General features: G+C 35.5%; 2 protein-coding genes and 1 long non-coding RNA gene across 4 annotated transcripts; 1 reads left to right on the top strand and 2 right to left on the bottom strand.

Annotated features, from left to right (window-relative positions):
• Positions 1-6,699: 6,699 nt before the first annotated feature.
• On the bottom strand, positions 6,700-11,023 carry LOC104119074 (soluble inorganic pyrophosphatase-like). 2 transcript variants are annotated; one of them, XM_009630493.4, is made up of 10 exons: positions 10,892-10,976; positions 10,286-10,351; positions 10,029-10,164; positions 9,788-9,816; positions 9,313-9,378; positions 8,376-8,483; positions 8,191-8,256; positions 7,415-7,535; positions 7,107-7,188; positions 6,700-7,008 (listed from the first exon to the last, which is right to left on the bottom strand). In XM_009630493.4, the coding sequence occupies exons 3-10, from the start codon at positions 10,156-10,158 to the stop codon at positions 6,966-6,968; spliced, it is 645 nt and encodes a 214-aa protein (XP_009628788.1). In that variant the 5' UTR covers positions 10,159-10,164; positions 10,286-10,351; positions 10,892-10,976; the 3' UTR covers positions 6,700-6,965. The 2 variants fall into 2 exon arrangements, with proteins under 2 accessions (XP_009628788.1, XP_009628780.1); XM_009630485.4 differs by lacking the exon at positions 10,286-10,351 and having other exon boundaries at positions 10,892-11,023.
• Positions 10,418-10,743, top strand: LOC138906438 (uncharacterized). The gene is made up of 2 exons (XR_011413827.1): positions 10,418-10,530; positions 10,580-10,743. It is a non-coding gene; the product is annotated as an uncharacterized lncRNA (long non-coding RNA).
• Positions 11,024-19,773: 8,750 nt separating the features above from the next.
• LOC104119129 (uncharacterized) lies at positions 19,774-23,239 on the bottom strand. Its single transcript, XM_070193192.1, has 11 exons — positions 21,935-23,239; positions 21,735-21,848; positions 21,595-21,627; positions 21,152-21,329; positions 20,890-21,071; positions 20,601-20,737; positions 20,436-20,531; positions 20,289-20,358; positions 20,128-20,202; positions 20,010-20,055; positions 19,774-19,910 (listed from the first exon to the last, which is right to left on the bottom strand). Exons 1-11 carry the CDS (start codon positions 23,237-23,239, stop codon positions 19,846-19,848), a joined length of 2,301 nt encoding a protein of 766 aa, XP_070049293.1. The 3' UTR covers positions 19,774-19,845.
• Positions 23,240-25,153: the final 1,914 nt, after the last annotated feature.

The following is a 25,153-nucleotide window of genomic DNA, read 5'->3' as shown; positions in this document are numbered from 1 at the left end:
TTTCATTTATTACCTTTTAGGGCACGTGTATATATTGCAAGTAAACTAAGACTTGTATATAAGAAAAAATTAATTATGCAAAATAGAAAATAACGTTAAAATAACAGCTATTTAAGTGACAACAATAAACGTGAGTATATAGACGTAGTAATTGAATATTTTTAGAGCTTGCAAAGATAAAAAGATCAGTTAAGTTAGTTATAAATTATTTTAATTATAGATATTTTATTTTATGAGATAATAATATGTTAGTATATTATTGAATCTAACCCAATTTCTCTTTCATGAACGATGTTGCTATTATTGCTAATAATGTCATGCCTCTTTATATGATATTTACAAATAATGCATAACATATAAATATTATTTCGATTTCGTCGGAGGCATCTACAAAGAATAATCTCGTTATACCATAATCGACTCTTTATAATATAGTCTTAAAAATTTGTTCTTGTTTAGGATTTAGCTTTGATTGTGCTTTCTCAGATACTTGTATAACATTTTCTACTGAGTGAAAAATTGAAAAATATTTTATTTTTACTATAAAATTTTACAATCAACTTTTTATTTAGTTGGTCAACATATTCATTTCTTCTAACTAAAATATCTTTTTAATTCTATTGTGCAATTTGCACAAATTACGTTTTTAATCTAATGATAGAAATATTTCTCTTATTAATTGCACTACTATTACCATTGGGATTGATAATCAAGTGTTCAGGAAGAACCAAATCATCTTTTATTGGATGTTCTTCTTCGTTTCTGACACGAAGCAAGAAGACACTGAATACTGAATTTGTTCTTACTTTATATTTCTTGTCAGCTGAATCTTTTTCGTTTGATGCCAGAAGTATAACTTTGGCAAGCTAACTTTTACAGTCTCTTGTCGATTTTGGAACTATTGGTAGTGCTTGACAGAAATTACCTCCCAAACTATTAATATTTTTACCAAACGATACATTAGTATCCAATATATCTTTAGAACTCCGGGCAATTATTTCGATCGTTTGACACTTATAAGTGCTTCATCTCATATTATCAATTTTGCTTTCCTTATAAATTTAACACCATTGCTCTACTTTTATATATTTGTGATGGTTATTTAGGTTGTTTGAAGAGGCATATCAAATCTATAGTGGGTGGCCTCACAATAAAATTGTTGTTGGTACACCACTTGTTATTATTGCTAACACTGGCATGCCTCTTGATATGATATTTGTAAGTAATGCATAACATAGAAATATTATTTTGATTTCGTCGGAGGCATCTACAAAGAATAATCCCGTTATACCATAGTCGACTCTTTATAATATAGTCTTGAACTTTTGCTCTTGTTTAGGATTTAGCTTTGATTGTGCTTCCTCAGAAAAATGAGGATTCTTTATCATTTAATCAATTAGATGCATATTAATTTACAATAATAATGACTTACCAAGTAAAATATTTAATCAAAGAAACTATGAAAAAAGTTTTTTAAGCTAATTAGCGTATTTAAATGTAATTAATAAGTTAAAGTTGTAAAAGGAAAAAAAAACTCAAAAGAGTAAATGTACAGAAAAATATATAAATGAAGAATATATAATTTGAATGAGCTATATATTGTCAAACTACGTATAGACATATAATGCAAGATTAATAGCAAAAATTCGAGAAGAAAATATTCAAAGAAAATATAAATCAATAGTTAATTTCAAACATAGTTTGAATAGTAGAAACAGATTTTAGCTAGGTGCACAAAATGTAGTTCAATTTCATTAGGCCCTACACTAAAATTAATGCACCGCAATTAATCGCAAGTAGTAAGATCATAATAAAGAGAAAAAGAATGATTCAAAATTTCTTGCAAAAATGTACTTAAAAGACAAAGCTCCACTGTAGACTAACTTGCCATATCTATTGGTTTTGAGCCTACAAATATGATATAAAAATAAATTATAGTTTATAGTCCTAATGCAATAGTGAAGGAACAAAGTTTATCCAATAAATCATTAATTTTTAATTGATTTCAAACTCCTTTATTAGGCAAAAGTATACAATATTTCATATTATAATTTTATTTAGTATAAATTTATGAATGTGTAATTTATCAAGAATAGAGTGAGAGAGAATTCTTAAGTTGATAAAGAAGAAAAACTCTAGTTATCTCCATGAATAGTAATGCTTGAACAATTTCGATTCTTGGCCAAAATTTAATTTTCTTCCCACGGGATTTGTTTTTATAAGTTGTAAAATTTAAGCTTGAATTTGTTGAAAAGAAAGTTAAGCTTAAATATTAAATTTATACAAACAAAAAACTCAAAAGTTTAATGAAGAAAGACAAAAATCTCAAATTTGAAGGATTTTTTTTAAAAACAAATCCTAAAAACAAGGAAGGGCTAGACAACATATTGGATACTTACGAAGATTTATATTAACAAATACTAAAAACAAGGGCTTCGAAACCATATTGGATGCCTCTAATATGTTGTTATGTCTCTTAACTAACCAAAAAGAAAATAATTATGAAAAAAATATGTAAGAAATTATAGTCATGTTACATAATATAATTAAGGCCAAATACATCGGCAACCCCTTTAACTTATTTTCACTTTCCACTTTAACACTTATTCTTAAGGTCGTTCCATTTTAACACTCCAACCAGCCTTTTGTGTGTTACCCAGACACACAAAGCTGACATGGCAAGGTGAATGTTTCTCACTTTTTTCAGGCGCGTGAAAATAGTCCAAAAAATAAATTTCTCTTTTAATTTTTCAGAAAATACTATGTACACAAAGGAGTAATTCTAAGTTATGCCAAGCTTCCGTTTTAAGATCGAAGCTTCTGCTTTAATACATAGGATTTAATATTGATTATCTCGTTTTTAATATCCAAGCTTCCGCTTAAAAACTTACTCAAAAACAGTTATGACTAAGAGTAGCTTTCTGGCCGAAAACGTTTAGCATTCATATATGAACAAGAATTGCTCGAATCGGTATTATTTGTTTTTTGCCAAAAATTATACGGGGGGATTGTATTTGATGAGAAGAAGCATGTACAACATATGAAGCTTGCTGAATTAGAGTGAAATTGAAATTGATATTTTATCGAACAACTTGTATACCCAACTTGCCAAATTCTCCGTTTTCAAAATCGCCGAAGCTGAGTGGATCAAAGTTGAAGAAGACGGGGTAGAAACACTCCCTTGAGGTGCAGAAATTGTTCGGCATTGGTTTTGCTGTATTTGATTGGCTTGAACACCATCTCCGGCCAAATAGAGCTCGTCGGAGCTTGGAGCTTCATCGAAGTTGCCATTTTTGAAGTTGGAATGATCCAAATTTTAGTGGGGATATAGATTACAACCTAGGGAAGAATTTTTCACGTTTGGATTGGATGGAATATGTTCAGAACTGGTGTGAAGTTGGAATGCCCAGGTGATTTTTTGCTACAGTTTTTCGCTGTGTCCGACAAGGCTTGTGAAAGAATTTGTTTAATCATTAAAAGAAAAGATGAAAGAATGGTGAAGAAGAGGCCAAGGTTTGTACTGAATGGTTGTATTGATAGAAGAAGTTGGGGTGGGTGGGTTGGGAGGGGGGCAGGAAGAAGATAACGGAGGGTTCTTATTTTTATTATTATTTTTTTAATCTTTTTCCCTTTTCCTAAAAGTTTTTTTAATGTGTCATCCACGTGTCTCTGATTTATTGGTCATTCTGACGTGTAAATTACATGCATCTATCATGTTTGGCTGTCTAACATTTTAGTATCCGGATGACACACTAAAGGGTTGGTTGGAGTGTTTAAATAAAATGACCTTAAGAATAAGTGTTAAAGTGAAAAGTGAAAACAAGTTAAAGGGGCTGCCAATATATTTGGCCTATAATTAATGAAGTAAAATTTTAATAAACTCTAAGTCTGAAATATTAGGTTCCATACATAAACGCATACTCTTAAACTTGAGGAAAAAGTGCTGAGATTTTTACCATAAAAAATAAAAAATTCCTAAACCTAAACCAAGGTGGAAGTACTCGAAAAGTTTACCTAACATATTTATAACTAATTAATAAATTTTGTACCTACCATAACTATAAAGAATTAGTAATATTTTTTGTACAAGCTTTTAAGCTTTCGTACAAGCTTTTGTACTTAATTTTGTACCTAACATAATTAAGGAATTGATCGGTTAATTTTTTTTTATAAAAAGATTCCTAAACCTAAAAATGGTCAAAGCACTCAAAGTTTTTATAACTTATATCAAATAAAAAAATTCCTAAACCTAAAAGGAATTGAAAGTACTCAAAACTTTTACCTAAATTGCCTATTGTTTTAAAGAATTGATTGTTGAATGTATGAAAGAACTCCCAAAATGTAAATGTAGTAAACGACTTTTTTGAAACACGTCACAAAATATTGTGATTTTTCATTGTTATTATTTTTCTTTTACTAATTTGTTATATTACACAGTTCAAATGAGAAAATATTTAATACATAAAATTTAATTGATTTCGAATTCCTAAATATTAGGAAACTATTAAATGACTATTCATATTTCTAATATTAGAGAAAATGACTATTTTGTCAAGTGTGAAATCTATTTCTAAAAGATAAAAAAGGCGAACGACATTTCGCTAATGGTGTTCATGCTTTTAATATAGTATAGATTACGAACTATTTGCATAATTGCTTCCAATACCAACACTAAAATTAGAATTTAAAGGTAACTAAAGTTTCACATGTTCTTTTAGGGTCTTAGGGTCTGTTTGGAAAGCCACCCGGTAATTGGAATTAGTGTAATTACTAGGGTAATAATTATACTGCCTAGTAATTGCATAGCCTAGTAATTACGACGACTTGTTTGTTTGTCATAAGTAATTACAGTGTATTTACAAGTGTAATTACACATTTAGATTAAATTTAAATAAAATAATTATCAAAACCCAAAAGTTAATATATTAAATATATGCTATAAATAATTTTTTATAAGTATAAATGATATTAGATTTGATATTTAAGATGCATATGTTTTTTGAATATACACTAATTAGTAATCATATATTTATAACTTATATTGCAAAAATAATTGATATATATTTTCCAAATTAATAATATTTAATTTAATTAATTATAAAAATTAAAAACATATATTTTGTAAGAACATCATGGAATTCATGTTTGATAAAATAAATTAATATTTATAAATAAAATGTCATAACATTATGCAAATGTTTGACAAACTAATCTATCAATTCTAACTAAAAAAATGAACAACATGCAATGTGAAATAACAATCCAATACTACTAAAAATAAGTAAATTGGAACCATAAATATAACACAATTTAAAAAAAAAAAAGAGTTTAACCCAAAAAAAAAAAACTTTATCATATATCAAATTCTAACATAATAAAAATAAGTTCCAGTACAACTTTAAATTAGGAACCATAATAAGTTTATAAGCTCATTCAACAACGAAATTCTACTTTAATGATATCACTCATTATATGCCAAGTTTGTTAATGACTCATTATTTTTAATATTAGGAGGTGTAGTTTCAAAAACTAGAATAATAACGTAGTTACACTAAATTAAAAAAATTAAAATAAATAAGAAATAAAATATATGAGCAATTACATGGAATCACAAGAAGTAAAGATAGAAAAATAAAAGATAAATAATGTACAAAGAAAATATATTTTAAAATTTAAAAGTAAAAATAAAAAAATAAAAAAAAGAAATTAAAATAATGGAAATAAAAATTTATAAAGAAAATAAATTAAAATTAAAAAAAGGAAAAAAATTTAAAAGTAACCTTGTAATTACAGAGTGTAATTACCACCAATTCTCACCCCCCTCCCCTCGAGAATTAGAGAGTGTAATTACACCTCTTCAATTACACTCAATTCCATGCTTACCAAGTAATTACTTGGCCAGACAAACATGCCAAACTATGCGATTACACTCAATTATACCCAAATCCAATTCCTATGTGGCTTTCCAAACATACTCTTGCATTTCTCTTCCTAACGAGTTTTTATGAAAAATAATTTTATTTCCAATGCTAAAATATTTAATGAATATAAAGAGTTGTTGAAAATTTTCATATCATTGCCCATGTTGTTTTTTCGTTTGCCTATAACATAGTATTAGTATTGAATACCTTTGTTTTCCAATTATAATATTCTTACATATTTTTCAAAATGAAATTATATTTTCACATTTTTTGTTCATTCACTATTGTTTCGAAATGATAATACAGAGTTTAGAAAAGATAATAATGATTCTAGAGGACTAATTTTATAGTAGTCTTTTATCATTGATATATGTGTTTGTACACTTTTCAATTGCCACTAATCATTTGTTTAATGATGATTCTAGAGTACTCATTTGTTTAGAAAAATTTCTAGTGTTTCTAAGAAGCTAAGATATCACTTTGTATGGCTTAAGAATTGATATATATACATAAAATTGAGAAGAAATTTTCTTTCCTTTTTATTTTATGTTTCTGAGGCAAGAACTAAAATTTCATATTTCAAGATAAATACAAGTTGAATTGTAAATCATTAAACAATATACTCTTATATTTTCAGTGATTAAAATTGAATTGACATTAGAATCGGGCCTGCGAATATCATGGAGTTGGAAAAGTTTGGACTAGAGATTCTAACGAACGAATAAGGGGGAGAAAAACAAAACGAAATCAAAACAAGATAGCTAACATGTCCAAAATATATTGGTAATAAACTTTTTCATATTTTGGGCAAGCATTCTTTCTACAGGATAGCAGTGCATATTTTCCAGTTTTCCCCGATGCTTCTTTTCTACAGCTTTTCTGAATTCATGCAAATTAAAGAAGTTCTACATATATTTAAAATATCCAATAAAACCATGTTAAACTAAAGTAAGCATATGAAATTGGGAGAGCCAGCTTCAACAAGTCAACAGCTTCTTTACTTAAATTTCCGGTAATGACTGCAGCATGTTCTTAACAACAAGGTCACTTCCTCAAACTTTCCACAATGTAAGAAGCATACAGGTCCCTGTGATCACAGCCAGAAAGATAAAATATTTTAGTGAGGCTTTCTGGTAACACAAAGAATAAGCAATCCATAACATGAGAGAACTCAAAAGCACTGACATGGAATACTTAATGGCATCAACAGCTGCTTCAGCAGGAAGAAAGTCTTCCACTGCAACTGACTTGTTCTCATTCTTTTTATCTGTTGACACAGAGTCAAGGATGTATAGAAAGAAACAGTAGAACCTAGCAAATGTTTGTCAACCCTAATGATATGCAGACATTGTAATACTCAAATACATTCTTGAGGTTTACAAAATGGACACCCATTAGGGAAGCATATGAAACCAGAAACTCCATCCATGACTATGGAGAATTTCCTTCTTTGTTTAACTAATTAAACAACTAAATGCAATATCAGAGGATACAGTCTTCAAAAAAGCGCCGAATTTCAGCAAGCCGATGAGGAGGAAGCTCCTTGATGTCTGAGTAGTGGCGAAACTCGGGATCATCAGCACATACTGCTATTATCTTGTCATCTTTCTCACCCTGTAACAGAGTTCTAACATCAATTAGTTATTACATATTATGCTAAATGACTAGCATTACTTTTCAAATGTTGTAATGCACTCAAATAAAAAGGAAAATATAACAGTGGTGCCACTATGTCACACACCACAGTTATTTGGGGTCTGAATCTATTAAATTTTCTAACTCCTGTTTAACTGTTCCGTCTCGTAGTTTTTCTATCAAATGTGCAGAAGAGAAGTTATCACCCTCATTAAAGTTGACAATGGGCAAACATATCAATGATGTATACGGCTCAATTATTATTGAGCTCTTGACGGCTATGTTAAAATGCTGCCGCACCCGTGTCCGATCCTCCAAAACTGCACTACTTTTGGAGGATCTGACACCCATCCGGCGACATTTTCGGAGAGTCCGAGCAACATAGCTCGGCAGCAGCTCGACTAACAGCATCCCTTATTTTCCACTTCAATAAATTTTTAGTTTGAAGGAAAATCAGAAAAACATATAATGTGGGCTCTCGAGGTTAAAAATAGGTACACAATAAAACTTAAAAGGAAATAAATTAAAACATACTTCTATTAGAAAAATAAAAAGCAAATGCTTTTTTTCAAGCATTTTTCACCATCTTCTAAGTACATGTGGCAAAAAGTTCACATTTATTCAAAAACCTTACCTGATCAATCATAGGCATCAATCCAATTGCACGAGCACGAAGAAAGGTACTAGGTAGCACAGGTTCCTAAACAGCATACAGAATGGATGTAAGAGTACCCAGGAGTAATGAGATAAGTAATGCAAGATTGGGCCTTGAGGAAGATGTGTGTGTACGTGCATGTATGAGTGTAAATGGAGGCAAACCTGCATCAGTACCAAGACATCCATCGGATCACTGTCTTCACAAAGGGTTCTTGGGATGAAACCATAGTTGTGTGGATAAACAACTGATGAGTACAGTATTCGGTCAACCTTTTAGACACAAATTCAGCTATTGAGTCAAATGATTATCATCACAGTGAAGATTCTTAAATGGATAATGCAATTAAAAACCGACTAGATGGAAAAAGTATCCTAGTTTCCATTGAAAAGTGCATAAGAAATCCATAATGTGAACAACTAAAAACCGACTAGACGGAACAAGTATCCTAGTTTCCATTGCAAAGTTCTTAAGAAACAGATTGTGAAAAACTTTGCAGCATAGTTTATGTAAAAAACACTAGGAGTAAATTGATTTAACACATCATACAAAAAGCAGAGAAAATGACCAAAGAAGATACCACACCCTTCTATCCAAATAAAAAATCAAGATATTCATTTTAGAATGAGAATAGATTCTGCATTTATTAAGTCCTAAAGATATCATTTCCGAATCACATCTTATCTGAGCAGACATAGCAAACAACAAAATCTTATGGAAACAAATGCATTGGTGCATTAAGTTTTAGTATAACAAGTATTATTATCTATAATACTTCATGGCAATCAAACAATGATTACAGTTTATTTCTGCAATACAAAGTCATTGATGGTATCATGCATAGATGTACATCTGATACTTGACCATTCTGCCCACTGAACCTGTAATGAAGGTAGAGCATTGCAAATTCTCCAATAACAAAAGAAGGAAATAGGAAATGACTTAGAAATGATCTTAATACAAGTTTCACATCGCAAAAGACATTTTTCTAGCCCATGGAAGGACTTGATAAAAAGGAAAATAGAAATCAGCTTGAAATACAAATAGAGACAGATTTTTTCCTGCCTGAATAGAACTAAAGATCACTGGTCAAGATAGCACCTTTATAAGGCCACTTGCTTTGTCAAGCTCATACTTCACTTTGCTGCCTTTGGGTATTTCAACCACCTGCCACATAAGTCTAAGCTTTTAGTTTGAATGAAACTTAACACCATCTGTTTAGTACTTGGGAATATCCCGCAGACAGATAATAACAGCTACGAGGAAGATATAATATTGACATGCAAATATCATTTGAATTCTTTTCCAGTGCCAACCTTTGTTATATTTTTCCAGTTGAGAATGGCCGCTAATTCAAAGATAAATCAGTATGCAAATATCAAAACACTTTGCTACATTCAATAAATGTTAGCACTTAATCAAGGATCTTTTGGAAAGAATGAAAAGTCATATGCACTACATAAGCATAACTAAACAAGTACAGCCAGTATAAGAAGATTCTGGTTGCTGGAGTAACTTAAGTACTTTATCAAGAATATTCAAAAAAGAATTACTATAATCTGTCCTAAACACTTACACAGTTGAAGATTGCGGGTGCACCTGGCCCTGCATTTACAGAACATCAAGCATAAGTACAAAAAGACACCAAACCCCACACTGTGCCATGCATAACAAGACCATGAAATAATATCCAGACATTGAAATTGATACACATGATATACCGATGCTGATTAAAAAGAAATACACATTAATAGCTTTCTACTTCTTTTCTTTTTCATTTTTCTTGTTATATGTAAGAAAAAAATAGCTATCCTTACCAATCTCTAAGTCATGCCATGGATGAGCAGCAACAGATCTATGAGACATAGAGGAGAGAATTCTTTCATTGAGTGCAACACGAGAGGTTCCTGAATATCTTCCAATCCCTTGTCCATTATTTTCAGCCATAGTAAGCTTAACAAGAGAAAAAGGAAAGGCAACATTAAGCATGAACAAATTCAATGTAACAATGCAAAAAATAATAATGATCAGACCATCAGGATATAAATTTCCAGACCATGGTTACTAGCAATACCTTTCACATGAACAAATTAACTGCTTCACTAGCAGATAAGCATGTCTTTTTTTCCTGTCAGATTACCTTATGATAACAACAAAATCACAACCCAAATCACAACCGACTTGAATTTATGGAATCAATCAGTAATGTAGTCAATTTGACACTTTTCTTGCATGTACAGGTATACACCCCCACCCACCCACTCCCACCCCACCGCCAAAAAAAAAAGCAATTAATAGATGGAGTATAGATTCAAAAAGGTGTAAGATCAGCCATCCCGGAAACAAAAGGGAGTATAGATTCAAAAAGGTGTAAGATCAGCCATCCCGGAAACAAAAGGGCTTAAGAAAGTGAAATTTCCCAAAAGCTATATGCAATTGTTGATTAAAGCAATCAAATGGGACAAGCCGAAGCAAAATCTACTTGCAAAAATCGACCCAAAAACAAAAATCTTAAAAAAAAAAACTCAAAAACATATCTGAATCAACTGAAATCTAATCGTAACCATGAAGCAAGCCTGTTGAAAACAAACTTAAGAGCATCCAAAAACAACCTATTTATACTTATGAATTAAAACAATCAAATGGAAAAGGGAAAAGAACTAAACGATGAATAACTTACAGAAAGAAAATGGGTGAATAAGAAGCACAAGCTTTTCGTTTGATGTTATGAGGTGGCGATAGAACTACTCTGCTCAGCTGCTCTTATTTTCTTCTTTTGTTAGTGGCTTTATATAGAACTTTTGTGTGTCATTTTCGCTTTGTGGCAAAAGTTTCCACCCGTCAGTCATTGAGTCAACACGAGTCGTTAGATTGTCAATTTGCTTAAATCCAACGGTTGATAAGCTCTCATGGCGTCGACCCCCTTTTTTTAAAGTTTTTTTGGGCTTCTCGGGAAAAGGATCTTTTAGTGGTAGTAAAAGCAAAGAAACAGTTCCATAGGAAATTGGAAAACCAAGACGGCCAATTAGAGATCGCCACGTAATTTCTACACTCTCCAACTGATGTAACGGTTGTCACACTCCTGTGCTCACTATGAAAAAGATATACCAAAAATCTCTTGGATTGAGAAATGGAAAAGTGAAGTTAAGGCAAATGTTCTACTTTTCGCTTGGGAAGGAAATAACATTATCTTTTTCCCTCTTACTCTTTCCTTATTTTTAGGCAAAATACGTGTACTTGTTAGCCCCATAGTCAAGAAAGTTTCATCGAAACATTTATATTTGTTCAAAATCAATATTTTGAACTCCTCTAACTATTGATCATGTGTATATGATAACTTAATTGTTGAGTTGTACAAAATTCGTATATTTCACACGTACAAGGAGCGTGATTATAAAAATTCAGAATAAAAATAAAAAAATTTAAAAAACATAAGTTTCTTTCTCGATTTTATCGCACTCCCTCCCCTGTTTATTTTTCTCTTTATCCCCTCCCCCTTCCCGTCTTCCCCAAGCCCTTTCCCCATTTAACTTTTTTTCTTTTTCTTCCCTTCGCCTTCTCCCTCAGGCCTTGCTCCATTTTTTTGTTCCCTTCTCGTTCTTTCCCCATCCCCTTTCCCATTTCTTTTTCTTTTCAAAATATCTTTGATAGATCTGATTTCTTTTTGCATGATCCAGTTATTTCTTTGTTTGCCATTGTTTTTTGCTTTGTAAATATTTATTTTCGATACAAAATCGTGCAATTTAATTGATAGAAATTTTTATTTTTTATTTTTAGTGAAATTATGAAGATGGACGGGGAGTGATGAGTGAAGGAATGAACATTGTCGAAAATAAGAAATGAGTAACAGAATTAGGTTGCTACTATTGCTACCCTAATGTGTTTTGGAGAAGAAGAAAAATGGTACAGATAAGGTATTTAGGGAGAGTGTTCATGGTGTTCTCTGGTGGCCAAGATAACAGTGACGGAGAAGGTGATGGTAGAGAAGAAAGAAAAATAAAGAAAAAGTTAGAAAAAGAAAAAAGATAGAAGTATTATTTCTTTTTTCATGTAAAATTAAAAAGAAAAGGCGATGTGGCATATTTTATATGACGTGAACTCTAGCATCATGTGATTGAGAGACACACAGCGTCGTAGTTTAAAATAATAACTTTGAACTATTATAAGTGTTCGGATGAAACTTTATTGAGTATAAGGACCATGATAACAAATGTAAATAAGTAGAAGTGTTTGTTAGGCTATTCTGCTTTATTTTTATTTATATCTTCCTTTTTTACTTGCAGATTTTGAAGATCCAATGTAATCCACCTCAATCTAAATCTTTTTATCAAGGTAATAGCAATAAATATATTCATTACTTTAAGCCCTTCCTTCTTGTTACTCAAAAAATGGAAAGAAACAAAATCTTCTCATCACCATAGATATACACCTACGAAGAATTAACTTAAATAGTCCCCTACCCAAATAATTAAATTAAAAATAGTCAGTAGATGTATAATATATGCATAATTCATGTATAATATGTGTATAATTGTATATAATTATTATATAATCTACATACACAAGCGAGAAATATTTATGTAAAGAACTCATATACTTAAATAAAAAAAGATTTATGACAATTGGCGTTCTTTTCTTGACATGCCTAATATTTGAATGGATACTATTAGTGATTCTTAACTTCTAATAACAAGTTAATTATTATTTTTATCAGGTTACTAAAGAATAATAATTATCATAGAAAAAATACATGTAATTACCTTATAACTGACCCGTGAAAAAAGCTCACACCCTTATAGCTTATTTGGATGGTTGTTATGTATTGTATTGTATCGTTTTGATGTATACAATAGTTGAATAGATTGTATTGTTTGCCCTCGTTTCATAATGTCATGCACCAACAATATGAAGAATAGACTTGCAATATTATAAAGAAAAAGTAAGGTACGAGGTAATATTATTATATAAAAAGATAGGGTAAATGATAAAATATGATTATTTAATAATAAAAAAGGGCAAGATGAAAGAAAAAAAATAAGGAAACGAGCTAACTTGTAATTCCAGATCCTTTGTAAAATGAGTAATTACAAGCTAACTTTTGATAATTTGGGTATTATATGAAAGACTTATTCAACAAATTTTATTTTAATTTGAAAAAGTCTATGGAGCTTCTTGTCACGGAACCGTTTTTCTGAAGGTTCGGCGAGGGCAGCAAAGTAAGCCTGACTGCTACTTAGCTTCAGCCCTTAGACAATAATTAGCACAATCGTGCTAAAGCGATGGCAATCACACGAAACGAGCAAGAAAGCTTTGAAATAAAGAGACTCGAATTTGGGAGGCAAGTGCCAATTTTCTATTGTGTTTATTCAATATCTGATGCCTTACAAAGAATGAAAATAAAGCCTATTTATAGAACTAAAATGGCTATACAAAGGGTTGGTTGGCTGTCTAAAACAGCTTGGTGCATTCCATCCTGGAAAGGTGCCTGGATTCCTGTATGAAAAGCTGCCTGGATTCCTGCCTGGATTCCTTAATGGGAAGTTGCCTGGATTCCTGCATGAAAACCTGGAAAGGCAGACTTTGTGGGATATGATGTCAGCCATGACCTCCTGATGGCAGTCCGAGAGTTGAGCTCGGACAAGGCTCGCTATCGCTGGTTTTGCTGAAAATTAATAGGTGCGATGGCGGGGCGGTGCACGCTCCCCCACCTGAAATGGCGACGACCCCGGCGCCACACAACTGAAGATAATCGTGGACTTGTTCCTTGAACTGCCACAAGTCTTCAAACTTCTCCCATGATGCCTCCTCTAACGAAGTTCCTTTCCAATGAACAAGGAACTGCGCGCTTGAATTGCCCCATCCTTTTCCACGGACCAACTGATGGTCTATGATGGCCTCCAACTGCTTGTCTGTTGCTGGCGGAGTAGCAAAGATCTGGCTTCGACTGGTCTGCGCCCGATCCTTGTCTTCCATGTCTTCGAAATATGGTTTAAGTTGGCTAACATGGAAGACTAGATAGATTTTCAGATGACGCGGCATGTCCAGTCGATATGATATTATCCCCACTTTGGCAACAATTTCGAACGGACCCTCATATCGGCGAATCAAACTATGATGTACGCCTCGCAGTGATTTGAACTACCGTGGATTTAGTTTCACCATGACCCTGTCTCCAATCTGGTAATTGACTGGACGACGTTTCCGATCTGCAAATTTCTTCATTTTACGCGCAGCCTTGTCAAGATATGACCTGGCTAGATCGGCTTGTTCCTCCCAAAATTTGGCCATGTGAAAAGCCCCCGGATTCTTCAATCCGACGTTGGCGGGCAATGACTGAGGAGTGTTGGGCTGTTGCCCAGTTGCAAGCTCGAAGGGACTCTTCCCAGTCGCTTCGCTGCGTTGTAAGTTGTAAGAGAATTGAGCTATGTCCAGTAGCTTAGCCCAGTCTTTCTGATTGGTGCTGACATAATGCCTCAGATAGCATTCAAGCAAGGCATTAATCCTTTCCGTTTGCCCATCTGTCTGTGGATGGAAACTTGTTGAGAAGTGCAATTGAGTTCCCAACAAGCTGAACAATTCTCTCCAGAATGCGCCTGTGAAACGAGGGTCTCGATCGCTTACAATGTGCTTAGGCACACCCCAATATTTCACGATGTCCCTCAAAAATATACGTGCTGCCTCCTTAGCTTTGCAACCGGCAGTGGTGGCCGAGAATGTTGCATACTTGGTGAACCTGTCGACAACCACCATAATGGTGCCGAATCCCTCCGAATTTGGCAAACACGTGATGAAGTCCATGGTTATGCTGTCCCATGGCTTCGCCGCAACTGGCAGCGGCTCAAGTAATCCCCCTGGAAGCTTGGATTCCACCTTGTCTTGCTGGCAAACTAGACAAGTGCGTACATATACCTCGATGTCGTCCCGCATCCGAGGCCAATAATAAGAAGACTCGATCAGGGCCATTGTGCGTTTTTGCCCTGGATGACCTGCCCAGGCAGAGTCATGGCCTTCCTTCAGAAGAGTACGCCGGAGATTTGCCCATTTGGGCACGTAAATCCTCTTGCCAGAGGTATACAAGAGACCATCTTCCTCCCAAAAGCGCTGAGTTTTGCCCTGACTGGCCAAAGCAAAAAGTTGTTTAGCTACGGGATCAAGTTGCATACCTTCTTTGATGGTCTGGATGATGCCACTGCTTGCTGAGCTAACCATGTTTGCCAATATTGTCTTGCGACTTAAAGCATCGGCTACTACGTTAGCTTTTCCTGGCTTGTATTCCAGGGTGTAGTCGAATTCTGCCAAGAAATCTTGCCAACGAGCTTGCTTGGCAGATAGCTTCTTCTGCGTCTGGAAGTAGCTTGTTGCAACGTTGTCAGTCTTGACAACAAAATGTGCTCCCAGCAAATAATGACGCCAAGTCCTTAAGCAGTGAACTACAACAGTCATTTCCTTCTCTTGGACAGTGTAACGCCTTTCAGCGTCATTCAGTTTTCGACTCTCAAAAGCTATAGGATGGCCATCTTGCATCAGCACGCCTCCTATAGCAAAGTCAGACGCATCAGTCTGGACTTCAAATACCTTCGAGAAATCAGGCAGGGCCAATACGGGTTCCTTGGTGATTGCTGCCTTGAGTTTCTCGAATGCCTTCTGGCATATGTCGCTCCATTCCCACTCTCTGTCCTTCTTCAGCAAGTCAGTGAGGGGAGATTGCAATAGCCGAGTAACCAAAGATGAATCTCCGATAATAGTTGGCTAAGCCAAGAAAGGACCGAAGTTCCGGCACCTTTGTTGGAGCTTCCCAGTCGTGGATAGCTTCCACCTTGTCCCTATCCATCCGAATTTCCCCGTGGCTGATTGTATGCCCAAGGAATTGTACTACGGGCTGTGCAAAGCTGCATTTCTCCCGCTTGACGCACAGATCATTTTCCCTTAGTACCTGGAATACCTTGCGGAGATGTTCTGCATGGTCCTCCATGTCGTTGCTGTAAACCACGATATCATCTAGATAGATGACAACGAACTGATCCAAGAAGGGATGGAATAGTTTGTTCATCAAAGTGCAGAAGGTTGCTGGAGCATTTGTTAAACCGAATGGCATTACCAACCATTCAAAAGCCCCATATCGTGTAACACAGGTTGTCTTGGGCTCGTCTCCATCCGCAATCCGCACTTGGTAATAACCTTTCCTCAGATCCATCTTGGTGAACACCTTTGCCTGCCCCAAACGATCAAATAAATCAGCAATAAGAGGGATAGGGTACTTATTCTTTACCGTGACCTTGTTAAGGGCCCTGTAATCAATACATAACCGCATGGTACCCTCCTTCTTCTTCTGAAATAAGACAGGAGCTCCGTAGGGTGCTTTGGATGGTCGTATGTGGCCAGCTTCTAGCAACTCCTTGAGTTGCTTCCTCAATTCCTCCAGTTCTGGGGGCGCCATGCGATAAGGCGACATGGCAGGTGGCTTTGCCCCTGGAACCAGCTCGATCTGATGATCAACTTCCCTCCGTGGTGGCAAATGTTTGGGAAGTTCCTCCGGCATCACGTCCTTATTATCTTCAAGGACTTGCTCAATACGGGGAGGCAATGCTACTGCCTCAAGGGAATGCTCAACGATTCCCGTCAAGGTTGCAAGAAATGTTGGTTCTCCTTTCTTGAAGCCTTTCACAAGTTGCATCGCTGACAGATGCACTCCGGTTTGTGGTACCCGAACAAGGGGCACAATACATGAACCTCCAGGGTCGCTTATGTGAAGCTGGTTGATACGTGGTGCAATAAGTGCGTTGACCTCGTACCAAAAGTCCAATCCTAGAATGATGTCAAAGACATCCATGGGAGCAACAGTGAAGTCTGTCAATCCCTGCCAGTCTCCTAAAGCAATCTGTACGTTAGGAGCAAAGCCATGAACGGTAGTGGGAAGGGCATTGACAGTCTTCATCATCGTGTCGCTGGATATGAAAGCAAGTCCAAGCTCCCTAGCTCGTTCTTTCATCACGAAGTTATGAGTCGCACCTGTATCCACCATGATGCGTACGTCTTTGCCATTCAACTTGGCATCGACGAATAAAGATTCACGTGGCCTCATACGAGGCGGTTGGGCAGCAATAGCGGCAATGGTCATATGGTTTATCAAGGCCATATGATTGAACAAGCCTACGGCCTTGTTCTTCTCTAGTCCTACACCATCAGCTGGTGCTCTTCGCTCCTCCGGTTGCCTACCAATAGGCGCAGCAGTTTGTCCTTGCTGCTGGTGTGCTGCGACGATTGCTCCTAACTTGTTTAGAGTAGGACAATCTCGAGCAGAATGAGAATGGTTACCGCAAAGATAACAAACATCTCGCTGAGCAGCCTTTGGTGCTCCTTTCCTCTTATCATCGTAGTCCTTGCGATAATTAAAAGAGTGATTGCGGTTACCTCGATTATCATTGCTCCGATTGGGAATGAATCTGCCTTTGCCTCGATTGGTGTCCGCCTTTGGAGCAGCAGCAGCTTGGCTCCGATTGTTGTTTCCCTTAGACGCTCCGGTCCGGAAATCTGCTAATGACTCGGCTACTACAATAGCCTCATCGACGTCGTCGATCTGTTGCCTTTGTAATTCTTGTTTGGCCCAATTCTGCAAGCCATCCAAGAAATGGAACAATAGATCCTCACTTGTTAAGTTGGGGATCTGAAGGGTGAGCTTTGTAAACTCCTTTACGTACTCACGGATGGAGGATGTTTGCCTAAGCTCTCTCAACTGTCGGCGAGCTTCGTGCACAACATTTTGAGGATAAAACTGCCGTTTTAGCTCCTCTTTGAACTGCTTCCAGGTATCAATGAAGCACGTCCCTTTCTCCATATCTGCCTTCTTTCGGCGCCACCAAAGTATGGCGGTTTCAGATAAATACATGGCTGCCGTTCGGATTTTGGCAGCATCGCTGGTAATGCTTACATGCTCGAAATAAGCATCCAGCTGCCACAAGAAGTTTTCCACGTCTTGAGCGCTTCTTTCACCTCGAAATTCTTTGGGTTTGGGAGCCTCGATACGTGTTTCTCGGACAGTGATGGGACCTCGCCCAGTGGTTCCTTCTGTCTCCTCTAGGCGTTGTCTTAAAGCTTCAACTTCTGCCTGTAAGGAAGACAAAGCCTCAGTGAGCTTGAGTTCAAGGTTGTTTAGCCCGTCATCTTGCTCCTGAACGTTCCCTCTGACTTCTTGAAGTCCATCAAGGGCAACTGACTCAAGTGAACAAATATTGATTTCTGCAGCGGAAATACGACGATGTGTGGCCTTCTAGACCCTTCTCTATCATACAAACTCTCTCGTCTAGAGATATAGCTTGAGAAGTTTCGGGTGCAGTATAGGGCAGCAACTCACTTTCAGGTGGAGATGCATCCCTGGCCCTACTTTTGTCGCGCTTTCGACCCATGCCTCTTTGTGGTTCTGGGTTCTCTTCAATGTGGGTTTCTTCAACGTTACGGTGTGAGTTCTTAGCCATGCAAGAACCTAGGCTCTGATACCACTTGTCACGGAACCGTTTTTCTGAAGGTTCGGCGAGGGCAGCAAAGTAAGCCTGACTGCTACTTAGCTTCAGCCCTTAGACAATAATTAGCACAATCGTGCTAAAGCGATGGCAATCACACGAAACGAGCAAGAAAGCTTTGAAATAAAGAGACTCGAATTTGGGAGGCAAGTGCCAATTTTCTGTTGTGTTTATTCAATATCTGATGCCTTACAAAGAATGAAAACAAAGCCTATTTATAGAACTAAAATGGCTATACAAAGGGTTGGTTGGCTGTCTAAAACAGCTTGGTGCATTCCAGCCTGGAAAGGTGCCTGGATTCCTGTATGAAAAGCTGCCTGGATTCCTGCCTGGATTCCTTAATGGGAAGTTGCCTGGATTCCTGCATGAAAACCTGGAAAGGCAGACTTTGTGGGATATGATGTCAGCCATGACCTCCTGATGGCAGTCCGAGAGTTGAGCTCGGACAAGGCTCGCTATCGCTGGTTTTGCTGAAAATTAATAGGTGCGATGGCGGGGCGGTGCATTCTGCCTCACTACAAAAACGCGCCTCAAACGCCCGGGCGCCCCCAATTGCTGGGCGTATGCCTCTTGAAACTTTCGCTCCACACCATTGCCTCGGGTCATTTTTGATGCGCCTCGCCCCGAAAACGCCTTGTAAAATACTGATTTGGACATACAGTATAATGAATTCTAAATAATATAGTTAGACCTGCATCTCTATATATCAACCATTCACTATAAAAGCCAATTTTTTTCGGAATCGATTTTTATGTATGTTATAATATATGTCCTTTACAACAACACCTCACTATAACAACAAAAAAATATCGGAACAAACGAGACTGTTACAGAAAAATTTAACTGCATAACATAATACTAGTAATTTGTCTCTAGATATATAACGGACCAGTTAAAGAACTCCCAAAAAGCTTACAGCCAGATGCATACGAGCTTTCTGTTTGTATGCATCACCACATTCACACAATATTATCTTTACAATCTGCCAGAGTTCCCAAGAATGACTTTTATCCTATTACGGATGCAGAGTATTTGATAAAAGGGGAAGAGTTGTTGGCTGTTGCACCAAAATTTGAGCCTTCCCTCAATCAAACTAGCCGCCATGTAGTCACGAATTTTATTGAAACTGTTGACGGCTGCCCAAAGTTTTCCTGTATATGCTCATAAATTTTGCCACAAATTCTGCAGTTATACACATAAATCTATCAACAATTCAGGTGAATAGAACTGATGAGTCTTAAAATGTCATATATATACATAGGCCATAGCATAACAAGGTACCTTCTAATTTTAACAAAGCAACTGTTCCAAGAGGGAGTCTCTTCTCCTGCAAATCGCCTTGTGTTACTCAACGAACTTTTCTCAAAAACATATTTTAATATAGAAGGAGAGAGCTTACATAATAAGCATGCCAATAATAAATTTCCCTTCTTATACCAGCATCTACCCTCTTAAGGAATTCTTCAACTAGTTTCTGCATGCATTGAACATAACCATGTCATGATCTTCCTTAAATATTACTACCTTTCAACCATTCTCTTAAAAGTACATATACTTTACCAGGAGAATAAGTTTTGGATGCACAAACTCCACCAAAAGTTTTTGAAACTTCCCCCGAACAGAGAATAACCTAATTAAATCATAAACCTTCACTGTTAACTTTGATATATCGTTAGAAGAATAGATTTGGATTTAGAATTTCAATACCTTGTTGGGGTGGGATGAGCTAGAATCTCTGCTGCAAGTTCTATTATGATCTCCTCCCATCCTATTGAAATTGGTTGGTCTTCGGCAAAGGGATAGCTGTACAAAGTATGTGGATCAGTAATCTATAAAATAGAGGACAATATTTGTAAGTAGTAATACTCCTACTTGTGTGCTTTGCAGGCTTCAAGAGCCATAATTGCTCTCCTCAGGTTTTGCTTTGATTTGGCGGCTATCTTAGCCGCAAAGCCCATTGGTAGTTCAAAATCTTCCTTTCTTGCTATCTGAATAAGAACTTCCATGATCTAAGGCAATGCAAAAGATAAAGTTAGAAGGAATTTTCGTGTCTGGTTGAAGATATGATGGCCCAAAATGACACACATTTTCCAAATGACATGCTACATTTGTAGTCAATGTTAATGTAAATTGTATTAGAAAGTACTATTGTGAGACTTACTTCATGAGTTACAGGAGCTGCAAGTTCAACAACTTTGCAGCGGCTTTTCACTGAGTCAAGTATGGATACATCATCTTCACAGCAGAGAATGAGTTTGCAAGCATCTGAATAGCAGTCCATTATCCATTTTATCAAGTGCTGTATGTTCTCCGCAGCTTTGTCCACATTATAAAGAACTATTACTGTGAGAAGCAATTTATTTCTTAATTAGCTATCAAGACTGAAGTGATACAATGTTTTTAAAACAGTTTTTGCATCGAACCTTTGTAATCAGCCTTCATATTCATTCTGCTGATTTCAGGGGTCAGTGCATACTCGGTGCTTATTTGCTTAACGAAAGCCATTATTGCATATCTAGCATTAGGTTCTAATTGAACGTTGAGCTCTATATGGTGAGGACTTGAGCTTACTGGTACAACAACTTGCACTGGCCTTGTTTCCTATTAGCAAATAGGGGATAAGAAGAGAAAAAGAAAACTGATACTTGGTACTGGTTATGCGATAAAAATGGCATTTCAATTTACCCAATAAAGGGTGCTAATTCACAATGTGGTGTTTAATTACAAACATCAAGCTCTTAACAGATGAATCGAGATTGAAAAACACGACCTTTAAGCCGCACAATTATTTTTAATTTTATAAAAGTGTGGAAGATCAGAAAAATAAATAAATAAATAGCAGAAAAGAAATCAAAGCCTAAGGTACCTTAATTTGGAAGTATCTCAGATCATGGGATATCTGCGAAACAGAAACATAAAAAACTTGAAGATTTCTACTGATGAACCATAAAAAATGTAGCATAGCTCTATATCTTCTAATAAGTGTCATTCTACATTTCTACTTACATTGCAGATTGCATCTCCATATATTTCACGAAGAAGAGCAATCGCGAGCGTTCTCTTCCCAGAGCCAGAAGGTCCCTTGAATAAGATCTGTGGAAAGGTTTCATTTGAAGAAACCTAAAAGAAAAAGCATTAGAAAAGCAAAGAAACTTGTGTAATCTAAACAGAAAAAGTTAACTACCACAAAATTTCCTCGTCTTTACCAGGTCTTTAAGTAGTAAAGCTTCTTGCTTGTGGCAAGTGAATCCTTCTAGTGAAGCAAGTTGATACCTATCAGCCCAGAAGGGTTTCAGGCTTTCAACTACAGATGCCTTGGCAATAACTAAAGCTTCATCAATCGGCTGCCCTCTTTCTGGAGATTCTCTTCTTGAGGTTCTACATGATCCCTTATTGAGACAAGAAAACCATGCTTCTGATTGCTTCTTTTGCCTGTTCGCGGTGAATCTTTTCATACTTGCAGTTGTCCTTCCACTAGCCTCACTCATATTACTGCTCTGCCTGCTTACTGAAGAGCTCGCGCTCATAGTTGGTCGAGTCATAGTATTACTAGATAAATTCCTTCTGCTACTCTGATTATTAAAATTGGCAGGTGTTTTCACAGATAGTACAACATTCCTATCAGTCAGTACCTGAGTCTTTTTATTGGATTTGTTTTCAGTAATCTGCTGCATAGTCAAGGCTGCACAATCCTGAGAAAAGAAAATATCACCAGGTGCAATGGTTTCTGTGCTTTCAAACATATGATTAGCGTCTGTACTGCTTCCAGAAATCTTTGCTTTGGCAATCATTTCATTAAGTTCACCTCCTGTAGGTCCATGTTTACTCGGAGTTTCCCTCTCTTTCCGCGACAAGCTCCTAATTGGCAATTGGGACGGCGTCTTATCTGCTTTCCTTCGCTCCTTGGAAGCATCAAACCTATGTTGTCTGTCAGGTCTAGGAGCAGAAGCATACCTGCGATTATAATTTGATTTCTCACCGAGTCTACTGTGAACATTGTTTTGCTTTCTATTTGAATCAGCAAATTCATCCTTATCTAGATGATGGTCCTCTCCCGCATATTTATATGGAGATGTATGTCTACGGTACTCAGATTTTTGAAAAGGACTAACATTTCTACGAGAATATAAATCAGGCCTGCGCGAAAATGTGCTAACACTTCTTGGTAAAGCTTTTGCAGGAGAATGAACATCATCATCATCATCGGTATCTCTACGAGGCTTATAAGGAGACTTAGTAGTTCTCCTTCGAGCAGGACTTGGAACATTAGTCCTCCGGCTTACATTCAAAAACTTATTGTCCTTTGCTTTCTGCAATGCTACATTTGGATCTTCGCATTCAGGTTCTTCAACATGTATTTCTTTTTCATTGTTTGCATTTGCTTCCTGGTGTGGACTGTCCAACGTCCAATCTGTCTCCGTATCTGATGGCTCGTAACCACTTCTTCTTTGCCTCATAGTCGACGAGATTTTTAGTTGTAGAGCTCTGTTATATGTTGAAGCTCCCTCCATTTAGCAGGGGTTTAATTTTCTCTCTTAGGTATGGTTCGAACACTGGAAATTCAAACAATTTGCTGGTCTAAAAGGAAAAAATAAGCATAGGTGGGAATTAGCATCCAACATATTCTGTAAAGACAGCAAAGATACAGAGAATGGTAACAAGAATTGTACCAATTACTAGTAGTTTTTTTTTTGAAAAGCACAATGAAAACAAAACCACGGTGTGGGATATGTAACTATAAAAAATTAAAATGTTTTCAGGCTTAAATTTTTGGATAAAGTTGGTCGCATAGTTTTTAAAATGGCAACAGATGTCATGAGTTCAAGTCTTCGACGTAAATAAATATATGTCCTGCATAACTGTTTAAGCTTTTATATGAGATGATTACTATATTGAGTGGCTCCTAAAGGGATGAAGAGAACTAGGACAGAGACCCAAGAGTTGAAGAAACTGCAAGGAATACTTAGTAAAAGATGAAAGAACGATGAACCCAAAGCAGAAACATTGGTGAACACGACGAGCTGGTGCTGAACTAAGTAAATCCAGCTAATGTAGCATACAATGAAAGAAGAGCAAGCTTTTGACATTGTGCGCAGCATCTGTGTAGTATTATATTATACATGGGATGTTCTGAAATTTCTAAGTGCATTGTCGCGAGAGGACGACAATTTGTTTTGTCTTCTGCATGGAACAAAAGGATTCCTCATCGAAGCATTTCGGCAGTGCCTGTCCTAGTCTCGCATTGTTTCTGAGAAAAAGAGCGCGCGAAAACAATTGATTACATTGAATTAATTAATTTCTCATTTTTAATAGATTGAGTTATTAGATGAGGTGATTCAGTGATTTACACATTGTAGTAATGTTAAATAGCCCTCATGTGAAGATTGTTTTATGTTTGCTTGTTCAATTTATACTACCTTTCTATTAAAATATTGCTATAACAAGTACTTTCAAAGCTAGTAAAATATTTAATTAATGTAAGGGATGTAAGACTCTTTATGTAAAATATAAGAGTAACTTTGTGTTTATTATCCAAAAGTCATTTTTCTTTCTTTTATTACGTAAAAGTCATTCAACTTTATGTTCATTACCCAAAAGTCATTTTTCTTTCTTTTGTTACACAAAAATTATTTTACTATGCTCTAGTTATCACAATAATCACTTTGACCAGATTTTACAAATCATTCACCTGAAAAGTCTATTATGCCCTTTAAATCATCCCATTTATGTAATACCTTCTATATTATATGCTATATAATATACTTTTACCCAGGTATTTTATTAATAATTAAAATAACTTGATATTATTTATTTATTATTTTTATAATATATTTGTACATTTAATTTTTTCTTAGCGTTAATTTTCAAGATATTAAATTTGTCAGGTAATAACTTAATAAAATATTTTTAATGAAAACTATAAAATCAAAGCTTACTGATTTACCAGTCAAGCCATAATCATTAATCCAATAAATAAAATACCCACATTTAACACAATGACACATCAGATTAATACTTTAAAATAAATAATATTAACAGATAAAGCTTTAAAAATTTTAATATTAAATGCAAATATCTTTGATTTTTTTAAATTTTTTATTGACTATAAAAAAAACTATCATTTGTTAAACAAATCTGTTTGTTATTATTTCAAATAAATATTTTTTATTATTTTGATATTTAAAATATGTTCATGTTTAAATATGATTAAACAAAGTGATTGCCATGAAAAAATTAAATGTATGAATATATTATAAAAATAATAAATAAAATAATTTAAAGTTATTTTAATTATAAGTAAAATACCTAGGTAAAATTATATTACATAGTATATTATATAGAAGGTATTATATAAATAAGAGGATTTATAAAGTCAAGGGCATAATAGTCTTTTAAGGTAAAAGTATTGTATAATGTGGCCAATG

Source organism: Nicotiana tomentosiformis, chromosome 2 (assembly GCF_000390325.3).
Source record: "Nicotiana tomentosiformis chromosome 2, ASM39032v3, whole genome shotgun sequence".
NCBI classification, from domain to species: Eukaryota; Viridiplantae; Streptophyta; class Magnoliopsida; order Solanales; family Solanaceae; genus Nicotiana; species Nicotiana tomentosiformis.
The sequence above is the reverse complement of the archived record's forward strand: the minus strand, read 5'-3'. Positions and strand labels throughout refer to the sequence as shown.